Below are 22881 nucleotides of genomic sequence, written 5' to 3'. Positions count from 1 at the left end.
AACAGAAGCAGATTGATTTGGATGACTGCTGCAAAAGCAGGAATAAACAAACTAATACTTAAAGACCCTTCTTACTCTAACTCAATCTTTTGAATCCATAACGTACGGTGGAAGCTAAAAATGCAAAATAAATGAAAGGAAAACTGACAAGTTAACAAATTTCAAAGGGGGACCAAAGGAACTATTATAAATATGATCTCTGGATCATGTAGCAATTCAAGGAAAAAAATCTGAAGATAGAAGGTGCTTTATTTTCTTACCTCTGTTCTGTATTAAAAATGGCAAAGTTGTGCTTGCTAGACATAAAGCTCTTTTCCACATCCCGAACTTTCAGGTTGTCCAAGGGAAGCATATACTTCTTTTCTTTTTCCTAGAGAGAAAAAGAGAGAGAGGGCTTTAACAAAAGATATTAAAGTGTGCCAATGGCAACATAGCACCTGACCTGGCCAAGATTTGATTACAATATTGTGATACCCTCAGACACTATTTTGATACCAGCTACCAAGGAATATAAGTTATCTGATGGGTAGGCGTCTCTGCTGATTCTCACTGGGGTCAGAAGAAAGAGGGGAGAGAAAGTGTAGAGGAAGGAAGGGTTCGGTCATGGAGAAAACACACGTGGTCCTCTATCCTTTCTTCCTCATGTGGGTCCCCTTAGATGTTTTTACATGTTAGTTTGATATTAAGAATTTAGCCATCTGTTAATATTTAACAAAAATGTTCTGGTCCTAATTCAATGAGAAATGCCAGATGGATTTCATTTCATATTTTATTTGCAGCCTAAGCAGTTTTGATAGCCAGTGCTGGCAGGGGACTGGAAGGAAGCACGAGGACCCCAAAATGAAATACCCCCCGTAAACTATGACAAAAGCACAGGAAACACTTCCTTCATTTGGGTCAAGAATAAAATGTAAGTCTAGGGAAAAAAAACAAAACAAAAACGATTCCCTTAAATTGTTGAGTTCTTTGAAGAAGAAAAAAGAACCCATTAGAAGTGGACTGATATTAACTAGAACACATTCTCTTTTAAAATGAACAATTCTTTAGGAAGAAAATGGACATTGGAGAGGGGAAGTCTGTAAATGGGACCGAGCCGGTTTTAGTAAAACATACTAGATGCCAAGGAATTACTAGAAACATTTGCTTTTACAGACTGGCCCAGGGGCAATATTATCATATGTATAAATGCTTAACAGCCCGTTGAGTAGGAGAGAGCCAAACACTCAGCTTAAGAAACCTACTCAAGACCTATTACTGGGGCATTTTAGCAGTGGTCCCTGTTAAACAGTAGTCCCCTGTATGGTCCCAGCCTCTACCTCTGCAGTTAGACCTGAGAAAAAGAGGGACTAGCAACTCTGGAGGAGGGGAGCTTAGAGATGTAGCCACGACTTTTAATAAACAACTATTACTGCATTTCCTGTGGGGAATACACACAGTGTACAGATATGTCTGACATAAGCCTTTTTGTTCCTGCAGCTCCTGCACCACTTCCTTGAGAGTTTGTGGCTGGGCTGAGTGGTGCTCCGGGCCCAGCTGCGGGGGCCATGCCATCTGCACACCCATAGGCAGTTACTGAAGGGCGTGTCCCTGGCATTGCTACTTCTTACTCCAAAGTTAATCAGAAAAGAAAGCAGGGCAGAGCACATGAAAATAGCGAGGCAGAGAACTAGACGACTAAAGAAATTGAAGGAAGTTGGTTGGTTGGTGAACAAATTGGCTGTCCTGGCAGACAATGTCTTCAAAGAAGATTAAAATAATAATAATAATAATAATAATAATAATAATAATAATAATAATAATAAAAGAAACTAAATGGGAGTGAGGGAAGTCTAAGAATAAACCTGAGAAAGCAAAGAAAAGTTAAGAAGAGCACAATATTTCTTGTACAAAAAATAATATTAGCCAACACAAGGATATTCTAAATAGCAAAACACATAATTTAAGCAAATGAAGTACCATCGTTGAGTCTAACTTCTTGGAAACACTTGTCAGATGACTTTAGGACAGAATTCTAAGAGGCAAGCTATTGAATGAAAAGCTATTCAATACATAATCAAATGAAAATGCTCGAGACCCCGGGGAAAAAAAAATTATTTTTGGATGTTTTTCAAAGTCCTAAATTTAAGCAGCTGGATTTTTTTAACGCACCCTCCTATTCAGCCTTTTGAAATGATGGATTTGCCTTTTAATGGGAAATCTGCATTTCATTGTAAAGATGGAACACGATGTCTTTGGCGTGTTTTCTATAGGAGGATCCCTTTGTACTGCATTTTTTAGCGTATAGTAAAGATCCAAATCCAGCAAGTTTACGTCAGATATTCAACATTGGAGAAATACACACATATGCAGACAGGGGAACATGAAAAACTATTTCATAATCAAGACTTTTAAGATGGATGGAAGAAGAAGAAAAAGAAGAAAAGAAGACTGGGACTGATCTGTTTAATTGAAGTTGTAAGTCCAATGGAGAATTAAAGGAGAGGACACTGAAGCAGTATATCACGAATATTTCTAAAATCCTTGGTGCTTTGGGGAAAGAATGACGTTCTGCTAAACGAACATTTTGAATATGAAATTGCTGAAATAAACAGAAGGAAGACAAGAGGATTAACCGAATTATAACTTCCAAAATGCAGCGAGTCTTTGCAGCAGCTTGATTGAGGCATCTGCTACATATATTTGTTAGTTTTATTATTAAACGGTCTAATATTGCACTGACCAGTGTGGTAGGCACAAGCCACAGCATGACTCCTGAGCACTTGACGTGTAGGTAAGCTGGGATGTGCCCTAAATGTTAAATCCACACCAGATTTCAAAGTCTTAGTATGAGGGAAAACAATGTAAATGATCTCATACTTTTACATTGATTATCTGTTGAAATGATATTTTTAATATATTGTGGTAAATAAAATACTACCTTATAACTCACCTATTTATTTTCACTGCTTTGCAGGTGGCTGCTAGACAATTTAAAATGGCTTGTGTGGTTCTCAGTAACTTTCTATTGACAGCGCTGAACCCCAGGTATTTACCATCACTTTCCTTCCCCTCATCCATCCAAACAGTTTTTCCCTTCGGACCTCCCTGTTTCTGCCATCAGGAGGACTTGTCATTCTCGCAGTCACCCCATCTGAAACCCTGCTATCCTTTCTGACGCATTGCCTCCCTTCACCTCCTTTATTACATCGAGACTATTGCATCGTGTCTGAAGCATTTGTCAGAGCTCCAGTGTTTGACATTCCCACTACATCAATCTAGGGCCCTGGCATCTCACACACAGATGGTCACAAACGGCTTCCTAGCTGGTCCCCTTGCCTCCTAATTCCTCTCACATCACCAGGGAGGGCAATTTTCTAAAACTGCTCTATCAAATTCATCCCAGTCCTACAAAACTCTAGCTCTCCATTATTTATGGAAGAAAATCCACGAACCTCCTTCATGGGACACTGGAAAGCATCTCTCTATGGGTTCTGAGTTGTCAATATCTCCTCTCCTCTTCCAGAAGTCTTCATATTTCAAGCAAATGCACCTTTGCAGATGGTCTTTTCCCAATTTGAAATACCTTTCCACTTCTCCCCACCACATCAGTTTATTAGCATCTAGCTCAAGTTCTTCCTTCTGTGCAAAAAGTTTTCCCAAGTTTGTAACTCTGTCTGTCTCTCTGTCACTCCCCCATCTCTCTACTTTCAATTCATACAATAAGTCATGTTTATTCTATTTATTTTGAATTACCCTTTATGAGACACCCTTATCTTACAAGTGCATTAACTAAAAAGTTTGTGTAAAGATTGTTCATTTGGAGTTCGGAATGTTCAGTCAATTCTAGTGTTCAGGTGGGATGTGTTAGCACACAAAAACAAAAAAGGAGAGAATGTTTTTTGCTATATTTGTAAAAAAAGAACAGAAGAAGAAGAAAATTTGATATTTTAAATATTTCACCTTGAACAGACATTTTGGTAGATGCACTTGTAAAATTCTAGAGATTTTTAAGAATTTAGTTTTTCAACTTTTATCGAGAAATAATTGACATACATTACTATATAAGTTTAAAATGTACAGCATGATGGTTTGGTTTACATGTATTGTGAAATGGTTACCACAATTAGTTCAGCTAGCAGCCATCTTCTTCACATAGATACAATAAAAAGAAAGAAAAAAAAGAATAAAGGAAAAAAATTTTCTCCTAGTCATGAGAGCTCTGAGGGTCTACTCTCTTAAGAGCAATCCTATATATCGTACAGCAGCTACCTATAGTTATCAGGTTGTACATTACAGCCCGAGTACGTATTTATCTTATTGTTGCATGTTTGTATCTGTGGAACAGCATCCTCCAACCCCCCTCTCTTTACCCGCTGCCTCAGGTAACCACAAGTCTGATTTCTTTCCCATGAGGGTTTTTTGTTTTTTTTTCAGATTCCACATATAAGTGAGATTATACAGTATTTGTCTGACTTATTTCACTTAGCATACATAACGCTTTCAAGGTCAACCCATGCTGCTGAACATTTTTTTGATTGAATAATAGTCCATTGTGTGTGTGTGTGTGTGTGTGTGTGTGTGTACGTGTGTGTGTCACAACTTCTTTCCCTATTCATCCATCAGTGGGTACTTAGGTTGTTTCCATGTCTTGATTATTGTAAATAATAATGCTCTCTGAACAGAGGACTGCATATATCTTTTCAAGGTAGTGTTTTCGTAAATTTTGGAAAGGTTTCCCTTTATTGGCCGTGGATACATTCCAAGACCTCCAATGGATGCCTGAAACCATGGGTAATACCAAACTTGATATACACCATGTTTTTTTCCTATATGCAAATACCTATGATAAAGTTCAATTTATAAGTAAGGCACAGTAAGAGATTAACAACAGTAACAATAAAATAGAACATTGTTAACAATATACTGTAATAAAAGTTATGCGGTCTGTCTGTCTCTCTTTCTCTCTCTCTCAAAATATCTTATGGTACTAGATTCACCTTTCTTCTTGTGGTGATGTGCGGTGATAAAATGCCGACACAATGACATGAAGTGGGTGAATGGCATGGGCCTTGTGGCGTCGTGCTAAGCATTACTCTACGGGTGACTTGAACACAGGCCTGTGATGCTAAGCGAGCCCGTCTGACCACCAAGATGGCGACTCAGAGACTAACAGGCAGGAGCATCTACAGCATGGAGGTGCTGGACAGAGGGAGCAGGATCCATATCCCGGCAGGACGGTGGACACGGCGCGAGATTGCATCACGCTCCTCGGAACAGCATGCAATTTAAAACTTATGAATTGTTTACTTCTGGAATTTTTCACTTCACATTTTTGGACTGCTGTTGACCTCGGTCACTGAAACCACAGAAAGTGAAGCCACAGATAAGGGGCGACCACAGTGTTCCCAGAAGTGGGATAGCTGGATCAGATGGTAGTTCTATTTTTAATGTTTTCAGGACCCTCCATACTGTGAGAAATGATTTTGTTTCATGGAGATTCAGAGTGGAAATTCTGGGTCTTTTCTAAAGCATCAGAAGCTGATGGCCCTGATTCAACAGTCTTCTTTTCTTTTAAACGGAGTACTTCTCCTTGTCTCAATATACAGTGGTTACCAGCACTATTTACGTGGGAGGCATCCAGGAGGACAGGGATACTTTGTGCAGAGAGAGACGAACTTGAGTGCATGTTCTTTCCTTGCAGTTACTGGGCCAGAGTTAGAAGACATAGGCGAAATAGGATAGGCCAACAAAATGGACGCATCGAATGTGTGAGAGAGTGTGGTCTGAGGTGGAAGTGACTGAACTACGAGTGGTAAAAAGCAGAGGAATCAAGGTGATGGGAGGTGGGGATTATGGAATGGCCACAGCATGTGTTTGGCAACCTTGAAAGGAAAGAAAAATCAGTGAGAAGCAGAGGTCACGTCAGCAACTGCCCTGCAAATGGCCTCTAGCTGGCAGAGCTCTGTGAAGCCAGCCTGGTTGCTGGAAGGAGCGACAGTGGGTATGGGGAGAGGTGCTGGATTGCTTCTGCCTGGTACGAATGCCTTCTTCCCTGCAAGAAGGCAAATACTACATGCCGTGGCATTTATGTCAAACGCTAACCCCTCCATGAAGCCTACTCTGAGGACAGCGTGTCACAGACCTCTTTTATAGCGTCCAACTTTTCCATACTTTTTGGCAGAGGCTATCTAAGATGAGATTTCTTGCTTATAGGCAGCTTGCTTCTTCAATAGACTGGGAATGTCTTGGGGGCAAGGACTGTGTTATAATTCTTTTGTGTTTATGTGTAATAGTTACTACAGTGCTGCCTCCACAGATGTGGCTTGAAAAACATTTGATGGTGGATGATGCATCACAAATAAAATTCCAACGCGCTGCAATTTTACCATAATGTTGAACTTACACCATTTTACTATGGTGTCTACCTACACTATTATGTTAAAAAACAACAACCATGTAACCAGATGTGATATAAAAACTTATTTTTAATGCCTCATTGATTGATTTTGAATGAATTGACAGGTTTTTGTGTAGTATCATGTAGTTCGTTAGGTCAAGTTTTACCAACCTAGACCAATATACTGGATACGGTTGATATAAATCTCATGGCTTAAACACATAAATATACTGTGATAATTCAATACTCTTCAAAACAATTCAAAAAACAAAACCAGCAGATATACTGCCCTTAAGAGGTAAAAAATTGATTTAAAGTTTTGAAAAATGGTAGCGCATAAAAAAAAATTAGATTAAAAGAGAAGAAAGAAAACTACATGAAAAAGACCCGTATGGGCAGCAAATATGGTGTTTGAAATATGTGACACTGGCACCACGTTTATTTATTTATTTATTTTTTATTTTTATTTTTTTTTATCAAGTTTGAGTATTATTTATTCATTTATTTATTTTTAAGATTTTATTGGGGAAGGGGAACAGGACGCTATTGGGGAACAGTGTGTACTTCCAAGACTTTTTTCCAAGTCAAGTTTTTGTCCTTTCTATCTAAGTTGTGGAGGGTGCCGTTCAGCTTCAAGTTGTCCTTTCAGTCTTAGTTGTGGAGGGCGCAGCACAGCTCCAGGTCCAGTTGCCGTTGCAGGGGGTGCTGCCCACCATCCCTTGCGGGAGTCGAACCAGCAACCTTGTGGTTGAGAGGACGCGCTCCAACCAACTGAGCCATCCGGGAGCTCAGCGGCAGCTCAGCTCAAGGTGCCGTGTTCAATCTTAGTTGCAGGGGACGCAGCCCACCATCCCTTGTGGGACTCGAGGAATTGAACCGGCAACCTTGTGGTTGAGAGCCCCCTGGCCCATGTGGGAATCGAACCGGCAACCTTCGGAGTTAGGAGCATGGAGCTCTAACCGCCTGAGCCACCGGGCCGGCCCACCACGTTTATTTTTTAAATATGTGATATTTGTTATAATTCTTCACTGACACGCTCCGATATTTTAAAGCATTGTGCCAATATTTCCCAGGCTAATAAATAATCAGATTAGAAACAGGGTCTGTGACAGATGAAGCGGCCTCCATGCTGCTGAGAATGGCTGTTCCTCATGAGTAAAGAGGCCTATTTTGACCACTGCTCTTCTCACACTCGCAGGACTTTCCATGTGCCTTCTCTTATTATTGAACTTGCCATATGTACACTCCTGATGTGTTCAGTGTCTCTTCTTCCACTGAGAAACTGCCATGTATGTGTCATCTCTCAGTGCTAGCAATGCACAGAACATTCCCAGGACGCGACCACCGGAGCAGCATGCGAGGGCCACACAAACGGGGCGGTACCACTGCACCAGCCAAAGAGGAGACGGACCAACTGTCATCAAGCGTCTGGTCCGAAAATGGGGCCGCAGACCACAGAGGAGTCTGAGTTGAAAAGATTCCTCATCCAGGGCTCTACGTGTTTTTGCAGAATCCTGAAAACTCAGGAGATACTGTGGGACATTCCATTATTATAACTTGCTTGTGGCTCAAGTGGGTAATGTTGATCAATGTTTTTCCTGACAAAGTTTTCCTTTTTGCCTTGACACACGGTGGCCAGAATGTTTACACGTAACGAAACGGAAGACATTATGCTGGGTTTCTGGTTGGGAACCAGAGCCCCCCAAAATGCGATGCCCCCATATGTTAATGCTTTGTGTAAGGGACACAAGAGCTCCGTCAGCAGACACAGTCATCAAGCTCCCCACCCCCACCTCACTGTCCAACTCGACAGATGCTGAATTACCCTTCAGAGTAAATTCAGACCCCTCAGCATACCCGCTGCTCCAACCCGGGACTCTTGCCTTCCAGAAAACTCAACACATTTTCATTCTCCACCACAACACACCCAGTCACATCTTCCTGTCTTTGTCTGTTTCCTCCACTAGAAACACTTTTGTTTGTTGGTCACTTTGCTTCTCTTCCACTCAAAATTCCTGCATAAAATCATTCCACCTCGCTCAGACTTAACGGACTTTTTTTCTTAAACCATGATAGTTCTCATTTTTCTGTCTTTTTTTCCTTCCCCATCCCACTTGCAGATATTGTTTTTAAATCAGTGGACTCCTTTAAAAAAATAATTCTGCCACCAAAGCCCATTATATTGAGTCGATGAAGAGTGGAGTTCCCCAGAGCGAAGCAGGAGTGGGGCTATGAGAAAACCTGCCCACTAAGTCTCATCCTCTAACCCTGAAATTGCCTCTCAGACATGTGGTGGGAACGCCTCAGGACTCTCATAGCCAGGCTGGCATTTCCGGGTCCCTCTTCCAGAGCCTGGTCGGTCTACCTACCAGCCTTAGTCTCAGGTGTCCCCACACTGCCAGGGCTCTGCTCTCACCCCAGCCTGCCTCGTCCTGCTAGGTTTCCTACACCGTCTAGCTCCCTGGGTCTTCTCACTGAGCAAACAGGTCTCTCAGAGCCATGAAAGCCATTCAGCAAATCCTTCCCGTTCAAACCACCCCTGTCATGCCCTCCCTGCCTAACTGATTGGGCGGGCACTTTGATTCTTGATTGGATACTTGGATGCCTGACTGGGCACTTCGATGCCTGATTGGGCACTTTGATTGGGCCTCCTCTACCATGTCCACCATCCCTCCCACTCCAGTCTGATCCCTGACAGCGCTGGGCTTGGTCCGTTCCTTTACACTTTCCTCTAATTTTCTAAATGTCCAAATGTTTCATGTGTGTGTGTGCTCTGCTTTTCCAACTACAAGGTATACTCTAAGGGAAGCAGCAAATCTGTTACTCTTATTGTCTTTGTTATCATTGTTCATGATTCTAAGGCTTGCTGCCCAGCTTCTCTGTAACTGTGTCCTGACTTCCCCATCAGAGCACCAGCTTGCGGAGGAAAGCAACTGTTTCCTTCTCAGTTTGGGTTGCATGGTTGGCATTCAACAAACACGTGTACAATGAACACATGACTGAGTTCCCTCATGGGCTGGCATCGTGCTTTGCCTACATTGAGAACTCAGAGAGGACGACTGACTTATAAAATAATCAAAATATCAAAGAAAAGAGAGGCTATAAAAATATTGAGAATACCAGGATGCTAGTTCAAAATGTTGCTGAAAACTGAAGTCTGTTGTTTATTGCTATTGAGAGGTTATAGCTACAGAAATGTGCAAGTATGAAACTCATACTATAAACTACCCATCTTTTCATTTGGGCTCTAATTCCCTTCTTTAATCAGAATTACATCTGAGTAGTAAACAGCATCTGGGAACCAGCAGGCTGCTAGTAAATAGGGCATCTTTAGATTTTTCTCTTGGGCACTGAAGAAACTTGCCGTGTACACTGCTGATGGGCTGTCATGGTAGCACCAAGAACACGCCATTGGTTTCATGGCCGCCCCCTCTGCACTCGCTCAGATCTTACATGGAGAATACACTGCCATATCTCCATTAGGTAAGGGAAAGGTAGTCACACCTGCCAATATCCAGGTAGAGACCCTGACCTTTTCCTGGGTCTCGCCCTCTCTTCAGAGTTCTAGTGAATTTCCACCTCCTCCAGGAAGCCTGTCTGGCCACGAGGGCCCACTGGAGGGCTCCCTCCTCCATTCTCACGGCTTTCTTGGCAGTGCCCCTTCGTTTTTGTGCTTAGTATACATAGCTCGGTATTTTAGGTACACCTGATGGGCTCAAAATGTGGGCTCCACCCTTGACTAAAGGGAGGACTTTTACCATTTGAAAGTGAGAACGTTCAGGATTTTATTCTCAAGTGTTCAATCTCTATATTCTTATAAAGAAACAGTCATGAGTATTTGCACATCCAAGATTGGTCATGTGCAAGGCCAACAAGGGTAAGCAGACAGAAGAATGAGTTTCAAGGACTTACGGCTAAGCATGGCAGCCTGACCACACGCACAGGTCTCTTCCCCCTTCCCCAAGCCCACGACGATAACAGTGAAGGAATAAAATGGTCGTGATCCACAGGGACAAAGGGAGTGGAGGGGACAAGACAGTGGACAAGCGATTTCCCACAAGCTTTGGAAGAGAGAACAAGAACCGAGGAGCTTTTCGTGATTTAGCACAGAGACAAGGTATGGCCTGAATAACCTGCGGGGGAGAGGATGGAGGGGAGGCCACCCATTTGGGTCCCATCCTGTCCTTGGAGGCACCTGGTAAAGCCCAGGAAGGGAGTGTCTGTGGGGCTGCATGAGCAGAACTGGTGATGACAGAGCTGTACACAGAACAGGTGACGACAGCGTCACCTCCTCCAAGCCCATTTCTACCCCAAGCAGGAGACCGGAGGCCAGTTCCCTATATTAGAACAGTTATAGGAAAAGACTTTTGGACCCACAGATTAACAGGCAGGGCGGACAGCCAAAGTGGGACAAAAACAAGAGAACTTGGTGAAAGTCTTCATGCTGAAATATTGTTCTCAGCCCTCTTTCCTGCCCTGCCCCAGAACGCCAGCCATCAGATGGGTTTCAGGCAGGGCGGATATTCCTTTCTGGGGAATTAAAGAGGTTCAAGGAAGCGAAAAAGCCAGCGTGCCACCTGCTCACCTTATAGGCAGGTCTTATGTGCTGGCAGCCTCACCCACACACAGCGTCTCCAAGTGGCTGAAAGGCCCAGAACGCATGACAGCCACAGATTGAGTGGATTCTGAGAAGGGGCCATCTCAGCACATATTCCAGCCTCCTTGTCATGTTTGCGTTCAATTCAAAACTTTCCTTCCCATCCCAATCTTGGTCATGTAGCTAGGGGTCCAGATGAGATATCGTTTCAGCCCACCTGATGCCCTCATGCCAGACTTTGATTCAGAAGTGAGTCGCACTGGAAAGCAGCAGAGTGGGTGGCACCTGCTTTGCTAGCTTGGATCAGGGTGGAGGTGGAGCGGCCCTTGGATCCAGAGGCGGCTTCCTGGTGGTGCAGGCCCCACACTGCTGGGGGCCGTGGCTCCCTGGAAGCCCTAGTTCTGAAATTCAGTTTGGAGAACCATTCCTGGAAACTCAGCCTAGCTCTGCACTCTGCCTTCCCAGTGGTTTTCAGAGCAATCTACACCCCTTAATTTTCAAGGAATATTTCATTTTTAATAAACTTTTAAAATATTCTAAAATTACATTTTAAAAACTACATTTCGAAATTTTTCTAATTAAAAAAAATTTTTCAATTAAAATTAAAAAGAAAATTTTGAATTCTAAAAACCTTCGTGAACTGATTATTAGTGTGTGTATGTGTGTGTGTGTGTGTGTGTGTGTGTGTGTGTGTGTTAGATATGGTTATGCAGTTATGAAATTCCAGGACTTGTCACTCAGGGAAGGAATCTTTAACCAGGAAAAAATTATGTACATGAGAAATAACATACATGAGAAATTTTAAATAAAAAATTCAAGGAGCATGTGAGAAGAATGACATTTAAGCAGCTTGGCAAGAAACAAAATAAGGCAACAGATGTGGATAAAATGGGAAGTTCCCAGGGGCACATATGTTCACAAACTATTACAAACTACCTGTATGATAGCAGTGCTCCTTCCTGGGTGACATTTTCCCCGCGAGGAAACTCAGTACAGGAAATGAGTTTGTGTTTCGTACTTCTTCAGTTACTAGAAAGGAACACATTTACTCAGCGTGGCCAAACACACTGCAAGCACTTTAAAATGGGCATATTTCAAATGCTTAATGGCCTCGTTTCCTCATTCCATTCTGTGTTCCAAAGCAACACAACTTATATTTTTTATAAAGAGAAAACTTTGAAGTTTGGAATAGTGACTGCTTTCCTTGCACAGGTTTGTGATAAGGATTCCTGGTCAGTCTATCTCTCAACGCTGACTTGTGGGGCTGCACGTTCAATTACAAGGTGACTGAAATGCTGCTTACTTGGCAATAGTTTTCAAGTGCATATTAATCATATAAAAATCTACAGGCGTAGCCCTTTGGGTCTACTTGTGTTAAATAAAAGTGCTATTTTGGCTAAGTATACCTTCCATTTGTAAAAGTTCAACTCAATAACAGCACCTTGTTTACAAACGCAGCATAGTTTTTACTTATCTGAGAAAATGAGGGTCCGGAAGGCATGTACAAATAAAACCCTCTGACAAGGCCCAGAGCTGAGCGGATGAATGGTTTAAATTGTACCCCCGTCATTTGTCACCATGCTACAAACAAAAATCAAAGCTGAATGTTCCCCTTTCCCACCCTATCATTTCAGCAAAGAAACACTCAAAAAGAGGCAGCGCTAAGGAGAAAAGCACGGGGACTGAGCAATCAACCACATTAACTTTCCAGAAGCCCTCCGTGTGGACTGTCAAGCCATCTACCCCCTGCTGATATTAACATAATTCAGTGAGCTTCCTCCTGGGAGGAGAAGCAGAGCTGAGTAAGTACACTGCCCTCTGCACTTCACTGCCAGCCCTTTTCCCTGTGCTCCAGGGGGTGCAGCCTGGAGATGGAACAGGAGAAGGGGACCCCTTCCATGTGCCTTCTGAGAAACAGCCTTAGATTTGAAACAACGTTTGGCTGGCCTGGTCCGAGCACAGCTGGTGGTCCGAGCACCGCTATCGGCTCAAACAGGCACCCACACAGCAGCAGGACTGTGCACCAGAGACAATGGTCTGCAATGGTTCTTCTGCATCATCCTAATCATGACTCCTAGTCTGCCCACTGCTGGGGGGGGGGGGGAGGAAAGAAGGAAAAATCGGTACAGGGAAGGAGACACACCTGTTCGTAACTGGGAGGAAACTAAAGCGACCCACGCCAGAAGTGCTCGCTGCTTTCACGGCCCTGTCCCCATCTCAGAGACAAAGACCAGTGGGAGGCGAAAGGACACGAGGTTGGGAGTTGAGCCTTGGGATTCACGTATGAGCTCTGACACCAGCTAGGAGAACCCAGGCACGTCACTGGACTTCTCTACGCCGTATCGTCTCTCTGCCTGGAGGTGGTCGGTCATGCCATGTAGGACGCGTGAGGACTACGTGAGATCAGGCAGAGGGACGGGAATGCAGGGTCTCCTGACACGCTTGCTTGTGTTTCCTGGGGAGACACCTTCTTAGCCACCCACTTCCCACCCTTAAACACAGTAAGGGGATTCTCTCTTGAAGGATTTTCAACAGTAAGCTTTACCCTTGGGAGCTACAGAACTAAGAGGGGGAAATAGGAAGCTAATTACACTCCCAGCAGAAAAACACACAACATGGCTAACATCAACCAGGAGGGCCACTGGCAGTGACACAACCTCAACCACTTTAAACTCAGCTTTCTTATTCAAGGAGGGTCTGTACGAAACGCTGACCTGTGGGGCTGTGTCCACAGCCAGAGAGAGGAGAGGCGGGGGCCAGCCAGGCAGGGATAAGCCTCCCTTCCCTCACTCCCACAGTGCACTGCGCAGAATAGATGAGGAAAGGACTGGGGGCGAGGGAGGGGGGAGATGCAAGTTCTGAAAGAAATATAAAAATGAAAATTCCACAATTAAAGAGTCATCTACCTCAATTACAGATATGTTCTTACACTTTAAAAAAAAAATCATAAGCAAGACTCTCAAGACTGGCTAGGAAGCTAAACAGTAGGAAAGGTTTGTTTTCCTTCTCCAGACCGCTTCCATTCAAGCAGAGCCTCGCTTCTCTGCTGACTCCAAACCCAGATGCCCTGGGGCAGCTGCTTTATGCAGCAGCCTGGTTTGTAAGTCTCTCCCTCCACCACTTCGCAAGAAAGCACTCCCCTCTCACTCTGTCCCGTATCACCAACTGGCTTTTAAACACCCAGGGTGGGGACTCTGTCTATTTCTGCAGATCCCTGATACTTGCAGACACTTAATATGTGCTGATTAACGATGAGGGGAACCCACCTATGGGACGTCTATCTCATTCCGCTGGGCTTTGTTTCATGTATAATTGTATTTATAATAAATCGGTATGGGCCAGAGAATAGATTTCATTCATTATCTTCCAAGTAATATATTTGCATTTAAATCCATACTTCAATTCATCCACCTGGAAGGACTCAAGTGCCTCAGCAACCTGGGGGGTGTAGGGGGGGTGGGGCGAGTTCCTCGGGTTGCCCTTACCTCATCCCAGTAGGCAGCTGCCCAAAAACTCTGGCTGCTCCTCCAAGTCACAGAGCAGTAAGTTTAGGGTTGTGTTTCTGCAGCTAGAGTCCCCTGACCCCCCGAGTCTGTGTGGTCTTGTGAGAATGAAAAATACATTTTGTGTTGGTATTTAATAAACTTAGTTGCCGAACTGTCAGCATTTTATAAGTGAACACTGGCTCACTTTCAGTGCCCACGTCTGTGTCTGCACAGAGTGGCAGTACTTTGCCGCATACTGATGGAAAGCAAGGCAGAGACAAACCTCAGCACATCAGTTATGGCATCACAGGGCCCTCGGTGTTTGGAGGCTTCACTCCAATAGGATGCAAGTGGCAGGAGGACGGTGGGGGTCATACAAATACAGCATAGGGTGGCCCAGGCATGCCAATCGCAAAAGAATCTACGCTTGGTGGCCAGAACACATCCCCACTGGCATTATGTGTCCTAAACATAATATCATTGATCCATTGAAGTTTTTTGGTAACATAGTTCTGTCTGAATTTGACTTGGTGTGCTTTTTTGATACAGAACGACAAGCATAAGGTGTTTATATATTTGTACATATTTAAAATAAAACAATTTTCTGCTTGTACATATTTGTGTAATATTACGAATAAAAGTAGTCTACCTGCGCTCATAATAGATGAGGCTCATTTTCCTTTAAGGGAAAATTTACACATTACCCATTACCCAAGTTGGAGAAGCACTGGCTTAGGGAAAGTGTATTTGGAATTCTCTGAAAAGAGTTGATAGAGTCAAAATCAGTACAAACAAATCACCTGGACTTTTAAATAATTGGAGCAGAGCTTAGAATTTGCTTCAATTTCTAATTGTCCTCAGCAAGACCAGGTCGGACCCTGAGAACCTGCAAGGCCCAGCCTTGGCTGGAGCAGACCCTGGGGGTCCTGGTGGGGGCTGTTTCCCTGGTCTGTGCTTCAGTTCACCATATGTAAAGAATGGAGAATAATACTCAAACTCAGTCCTTAACCCGAAGAATGAAAACAAACTTGACTTTATGGGAACAAAGAGGCAATACATGCAAAAGCATTTTCATCTTTTGAAAAACAAGAAGGTACTATTTGAAAAGAGGAACTCTTGAAAATATCTCAACAACGTGCGTCTAATTCATACTGACATGTGTAATTGAACCTATGTTTAATTTTTGCTGCAAATTATCTGCTTCCTTTAAGAAGCTGGGTTGGTAAAATGTGGAGTTGTGTGCTTCAAAAATCGAGAATTAGGGATACCTGGGAAGACACAATAAGGTTGGGTCCTTCGCAAAAGAAGAATGAGTGAAACAAAGTTAGAGGAAGAAAGAAAGCTGGAGAAAAAGGTGGTGCCAAGCCTAAGAAAAGACATCTTCAGGAATCTGGTGGAAGTAGCCAGAAAGTGAGGGGAATGGAGATTTTTCACACCTAGATCTCACTAATGACACAGAACAAGTTTCACCCAGATGGGACCAGACCAGTGAAGACCCAGAGCAACCCAAAGAGAAACAAACATACATATGAACATTTAGTTCTACCCCACTTCAGAGACAGTGTAGACTCCCCTCTTCCTTGCCCTCTTCACCCTCCCCGCCTTTTCTTACCTACCCTAAGCTTAAATACTTCTTGGGTTACTTACAATTAAATATAAGCAATTCCTGTTTCATTATTCAGAATAATTATATTTCAAGTATGAAAATATTGATGATTATATAAAATGTTAAATCTCAGATCCCTTCTGACTTAAACTGTGTTAATAAGTAATAGCATGTATGTAAAATAAAACTAGACTGGAGAACTGTCGTACCTTTCTAGGACTCCCACCCCGCCCCCCGAGTCCAACCTCAGTTTTTACGTATAACAGAAATGGTGCAGGTTATTATTTTTTTTATAGGTTCATCAGGGAAGCCTTCCTTGACCTGGGAAGTGATATGTATGGTATGATTTAAAAGGTCACTGGGCCACTTCGTGGGGTGTACATTAGGGGGCGCCAAGAGTAGGAGTGGAAGACCAAATGAGATTAAGAAAAGAGACAGTAGTTGTTCCAGCTGGGATAGTTGAGAGGACAAGGAACTGGATTTGGGAACAGGTTTTGGAGCAGAGCAGTGCTCGGTAAACTGTAGCCCCGAGGGCTAAGTCTAGGGCTAACTAATGTTTGTGTGGTCCTAATAGCAAAGAATGGTGTTTTACCATTTTAAATAGTTATCGGAAACAAAAGTCAGAAGAATATGTGACAGAAACCGCATGTGGCCTGCAAAGCCTAAAATATTAACTATCTGCCCCTTACAGAAAAATGCTCCAAAGGACATATTAGAGCTGATTGTCCAGCTAGGTCTTATTTTCGGGGAAACACGGTAATTTATAGCAAAATCGTGGCCAAACAAGCTTTTCATGGAAACTGCATACAGGTGACAGATGTTATTCAGAAATAACTTATTGTTTAAGGATTCTGAGGTACAGCTTGAGCCGCTTGGGAACAGTGGGCCCCACCAGAAAAATGGCAAAAGGAGAGGTCTTTGGTGACAACTGTTGATGAAAAATTTTTTAAAATTTAAGTTCACATTGCAGATTCAACTTGTGGAAAATGAATGTAGGGTATTCACTAGAAAATACCTGGGAATAAACCTAACAGGAAATGTCTAGTGCCTGTATGAATGCATTTATAAAATTACACTGAGGGACAAAGCTGAAATAAAATGAGAAACAGATCTTGAATAGAAATCCCAATATTTAAAGTTCTAATTTCTCCTAAAATTAAATAACTATAATATAGTATCAGGGAAAATTTTTCAGCATAATTTTGTGAGAGGTAACTTGACAAAGTGACTCTAAATTTCACTCGGCAAAATAAACAGGTGAGACTAGCCAGGAAAACTCTAAGACAGACAAAACAATAACAAATGTAATCAGAAGGACTATGCCCTTCAAATATTTAAATTTATACAAATTATACAAATTATACAGTGAGAAATATCACAAGCCTGTTGTAAAAGTCCAATGGCAGATCGGTTGAATAGAAAAGAACAAAGAAAGAGTGAAATAATGTCTGAGAATTCGGTTTGTGATAAACGGTGGCCTTACAAATCAGCTTTTTAAATAAGTGCTTTAGGAGAGCTGGCTTCCATTCTCTCTCCCCCCAAAAAGAAATTTTAGATGGATCAAAACTCAACATCCCCAGAGTACAGTTTATGCCATAATTTTGGAAAGACTGGATTTTTAAAAACTTTTAATATTTGACACAAAACCTGAAGCTATAACAGTTTCGTGAATATGGCAAAATACTTTACAAAACTGAAAAATAGGTAATTTGAGAAAAAATGCTGGCAACATCTATGACTAAAAGTTAATAACCGTAATATTCAGAGAGTTTCAAAACAGGGTGTTTTTAAAAAAGTAAATCAGTACTTATAGAAAAGGATAGTTTATCAGTTCTCAGATGACAAAAGACAAGAAAACATAAGACACTAAACCTCACTAATGATCAAAGAAACGCACAGTAAAACTACGTATGTGTGAGCATTTGCATATCAGACTGATAATATCCTATTGACCAGATGTAGGGTAATGGATATTTGTACACACTCTTAAATGGAATATTAATTGTCACAGTCTCTTGGAAGAGGGGGATCTGATTAAAATATCAAAAATTTTAATGTCTCTATCCTTTGACCCAGTAATTATATTTTCTATTTTTAGAACTAGAACCTAAAAAACAAAACAAAAACCTACACAAGTGTACATATATGAAATGTTACTTGCTTCATTACTGTTGAAAATCTGAATTGTCCATCAACTGGGGACTAGCAAAAAAATTATGGTGTATGTTAATAATAGCTAACATTTATTAAGTGCTTATTGCTCTAAGCATTTTACCATATAGGTAGTCATTTAATCCCTCCAACAATATTACGAAGTGGGTACTATTATCATTGCAGTGTTAAAACGAGGAGAGTACGTATAATAAATCCATGCAAAAGAACACTGGGGACTATCAAATAGAGTGATGTATCTGTATTCAGTGGAAAGAGCACCAAGATCTTTCTTGACTGAAAGAATCAAGTATGTATGTAGAATAGCATGCATAGTACAATTACATTTCTTTATATAAACTCATGCATTCACATTCAAGAGAGATGTCTAAAAAGGAAGAGATAAGAGTGTTGTTTTTTCCCTGGATGGTGAGATGTTGGATTTTTAAAAAAACTTCTAGTCTTGAATTTTTCCATACAAAGTGTTCTTAAACGAGTATTTTGACGATTTTAGACACCTCATGTAAGTGGAATCGTGCAGGATCTATCCTTCTGTGTCTAGTTTATGTCACTTAGCGTAATGTCTTAACACTTCACCCATGTTTTTGCACATTTCAGGATTTCCTTCTTTTTTAAGGCTCAGTAATATTCCATTGTAGGTGTACAGCACATTTGCTTTATCCATTCTCTTGCCGGTAGACATTTAAGTTGTTTCTGCATCGTGGCTATTGTGAAAAGTGCTGCCGTGAACATGGAGGTACGAATAGAGTCTCTCTGAGATCCTGACTTCAGTTCTTTTGGATAAATACCCAGAAGTGGGGTTGCTGGATCCACTGACATGAGGTATGTAAAAGAGTCACATTCATAGAATCAGAGTGTAGAATGGTGGTTGCCAGGGGCTGGGGGGTGGGAGAAATGGGGAATTGCTGTTCAGTGGGTATAAAATTCCAATTATACAGAATGAATCCATTCTAGAGATCTGCCATTCAACGCTGTGCATCTGGTTAACACTACTGCACTGTACACTTAAAAATGTAAGAGGGAAGATCTCAAGTTAAGGGCTCTTACCACAATAAAACAAAATATTAAAAATGAACGATTTTTCATTGTGGGAAATGTAGAGTGAATAAAGCTTTCCCTAAGTACTATTTCGTTCTATTTAAAAAGTCGTGTATATCTCCCCTCTTTTTAATCCTGTCTATTCTGGCCTCAAAATAGAATTCTTAGCCTCCTACACTTATTTGCCTTCATTATCCCAAGTTCCCCTGAATGTGAGGAACAAGAGTTCTTTGAACAAGAGTTCTTCGAATTGCCTGTCAACACTGCTACCAACTTGTTAACGCATTTTAATATGAAAATACGGCATTATGGTCATTTGGTGATAGTTGTTAGTTAAAGAGTTTAGAATAGAAGCTATCAAAACACTCAGAGAAGAAATTCAGAGGCCTTTTTGGCTCATATACTCTGTCATAGGAAAAAATAACGATTACGTTGAGGTGACTAAAAGGAGATGTATGCCACCAAAGAAAATGGCGGGTGTAACGGGAGGAGAAGATTGGGCTGCATGGCAAGAAACCTGAGTTCTAGTCTTGACCCTACCACTGGCCAACACTGTAACTCAAGGCCCATCAGGTAACTTCTCTGAACCTGTTTCCTCCTCTAAGAAGTGAGAAGTGGAACCAGATCCTTGGTTTTCAAACATAGAAGAGCAGCACTCCAGGGTTCCCCCCCGATGTCCTTCAGGGGCCACCCTGGAAGCTGAAGAGCCTGGAGGCAAGAGGGCTGGGTCCTGGGCTCCACCCTGCTTTAACCCAAACAACTCCATTTTCATTTATTTCATATAAGGGGATTTCATAGAAGATTTTGATTGAATAAGGAGTTCTGATGCTTAAAACAAAAAAGGAGAAAGAGAAAAGTTTGAAAACCGCAAACTACGCTGATGTCTGAGGTTCCTTACAGCTTTAAGTTCTGGTTTGGAAATTAATCTATGCCTCAGAATGTATGTGAGTAAGCAGTGAAAATGCAGTTTGCCCTGAAGAGAATTTCCAAGGCAGTGAACATCAATCATGAAGAGTCCCCATTGCTAACATGTGGCAAGTTGATTTTTTTTGCCTCCCTGGGGTCAATTTACCATCTGCCTCATCTTCATCAAAACATTAATTTCAGCTTAATCCCCTTTCTTCCTCTCTGGTGGTAAAAGGACCTGGGCTCACTTTGAAATAAAACAAATAGAGTGCAGCTATGCTTTCATATGCAGGGTGGTTTCTATTTGATTATTATGGAACTCCAGAATACTAACATGAATAAAGTAATTTAACTCTTTTCTGAGACTCAAAGTTTAAAGAACTACTGAAATAAAATGCACCCAAATTCATTAAATGTACTGAGTATTGACCGTATGCAAGGGACAGTGAAAGTATGTCTGGCGAGAGAAATACTGTGAGACTCTGCCTTCAAGGAAGTCTATTCTCTCTGGTAAGGAGGGAAAGTCAAGTCTAGGTTGAGTTCACAGGACAGAGAGGCCTCCTTAGGCTGAAGGGAGATCAGGGAAAGAGCTTCAAGAGCCTTGAAGGTTGGGCAGGGGGTGGTTTCATTCAATCAGGAACAGGGCAGTTGGGGGAACAAGTACACTTTATGAAGATTCGGCTCGTATTAGACTATAGAGTGAAGAGAAGAAAACAGACTAAACACTTGGATAACAATTGGGGTGGTGACTACTTCAATGGCCCAGATTTAAAAAAAGATGATGAAACGGGATGATGCCGGTGTAAACCTCAAAAAAATGACTGATGTAGCTACACCGAGAGCTGACTTCCGGGAACTGAGAGAATGGCCACACGTAGATAGTATGCGTAGAGCAGGTAGGAAGCTTGACGTGGCAGGAGTCAAGGAGGAAGATAATGGTAGATTGAACTAAGGTGGTTGTAGAGTAGAAGAGCATGTGTATTTGAAAACTATTTAGACGTAAAACCAACGGGGATTTAGTGGATTGGACTTGGAGGTGATGTTCATTGAGATGGGGAACAATGGATGAAGAGGAGTCCCGGGTTCAGGGAGGCTGTGAGCTCCATTTTGGACATTTTGATGCTGAAGGACATCCAAGGGGCTGCAGGGTAATGGGATAAAGAACACTCTCTCTTTGAGATAGTTTTGAGGGTGTGATGTTCTCAGAGGAAAGTTAGATAGCCATGAATGCAAAGCACTGCAAGGATTTATGGGTGAAAAGTTATAGGATATATGGGAATTTTTCACAAAAGAATGGATACACAATGGAGCCTGCAAATGTGTCTGGAGAGATTGCACAATTTAAATAAGATAGCTTGCTTGATTATTTTGTACTGATAGAAAAAGAAATTGATACTTAATATAGAAAAAAGAAGGAATATGTACATTTTTTTTTCTAGATTTCGTTTGTGTACTGGTGTTCAATGAATGAGTTGTGTCTCTTCTAAGATCTTTGACCAGTGGAATTTTCTCTCCATCACATGTTTGAATGTTTAGAACTCTGTCAATGTTCTATTTAGTTCAAGTGGTTGTATGTCGGTTCTTTGGCGCCATTGTCAATAATAAAATTCAACAACAAAGAAAACCCTAAATATGGCTTTGTTTTTCTCTTTTTAAACATATCTGATTCTGAGCCCAAACCAAGATCCAAATGTTTTCTTCGCGTGTGGGAGACAAGTGTAAGTGACTGACCACCGTTAAATTACTTTACTCACTAGACCTCACTGTCCTTTTGCTAACTTATCTCACTACTCAGCCTCCCAAATCCTTGCTCTCCACAGTTATGCACTGTGTCCTTCCTTGGTACAAACCTGCCTTTCACCAACTTCCTGCTATACTTTCATGCCTTCCCAGGGTAGGCGCCAGGGAATCGGTATTTTTAACAGGTGCCCTCAGTAATTTTTGAGATTAAGTAAATTTGAGAAAATCTGTGCAGAGTCTCTTCAGGGACCACCTTGAGGACGCAGGAGAAAGGCTCGGCCATGTTCCTTTCACCTGCTTCACTCAGACTAGGTCTGTGCTTTACGCGTGTCTATGAGGCTTCTACATAACTTGTCATCTGAAGCAAAGACCCTATGGCTCAAAACACTCAAAAATCATGGTCCTCAATCCATGGTCACTTCTGACTCTCTCAGCCTCCCGATTAAGTCCCACTTCAACAATATACTCACAACCAGTCTAGCATCCCTCCGCTGCTTGATGATCAAGAGTTGAACGTTCCTGAGGACCAAATATGTGATGAGCTCTACTTTACGTGTCAAGTACATAGCATTGAACCAAATAGACAAAAATCCTTGCTTCCTTCTTACTTTCTAGTGGGGGATAGAAATAATAAAATAAGTGAAAATTTTAGAATATTAGAAAATGATAAGTGCTATGGAGAAAAATAAAGCATGCTATGGGGAATGAGAAAGAGTGTGGTGTGTGTGTGTGTGTGTGTGTGATGTGTGTGTGTGTGATGTGTGAGCATGTACATATACACCATTTTAAACACGGAAGAAAAGGCTCATGAGACAATGACCCTTGAGTGAAAACCAAAAGAAGGCAATAGGATAACTCATGGACATCAGGAAGAAAAGCATTTCCAGACAATAAAGAAAATCAGAGTCATGTTTAATGAGCCTGGCTAGAATGAAAGGGTAAAAATGTGGGACCTCTTTGT

At 41.8% G+C, this 22881-nt stretch overlaps 1 protein-coding gene and 1 long non-coding RNA gene across 12 annotated transcripts in view; one reads left to right on the top strand and one right to left on the bottom strand.

Moving 5' to 3' along the window:
• The window catches only part of DNM3 (dynamin 3), a 396041-nt gene that overhangs the window by 119597 nt on the left and 253563 nt on the right, over positions 1-22881 (bottom strand). For all 10 annotated transcript variants that reach the window (XM_074322210.2, XM_074322205.2, XM_074322209.2 and 7 more), the window contains one exon: positions 261-370. In XM_074322210.2, the coding sequence (XP_074178311.2) occupies positions 261-370 (110 nt within the window). The remainder of the gene's footprint in view (positions 1-260; positions 371-22881) is intronic.
• LOC148756610 (uncharacterized) lies at positions 2150-6815 on the top strand. Of its 2 annotated transcripts, none has more exons than XR_016022807.1 (3): positions 2150-2770; positions 2954-3024; positions 4971-6815. It is a non-coding gene; the product is annotated as an uncharacterized LOC148756610 (long non-coding RNA). The 2 variants fall into 2 exon arrangements; XR_016022808.1 differs by having other exon boundaries at positions 2386-2454.

Source organism: Rhinolophus sinicus, chromosome 11, assembly GCF_057876585.1.
Source record: "Rhinolophus sinicus isolate RSI-liver-muscle chromosome 11, RSI-T2T, whole genome shotgun sequence".
NCBI lineage: Eukaryota > Metazoa > Chordata > Mammalia > Chiroptera > Rhinolophidae > Rhinolophus > Rhinolophus sinicus.
Note: the sequence above shows the minus strand (reverse complement) of the source record. Positions and strands in the feature narration are given on the sequence as shown.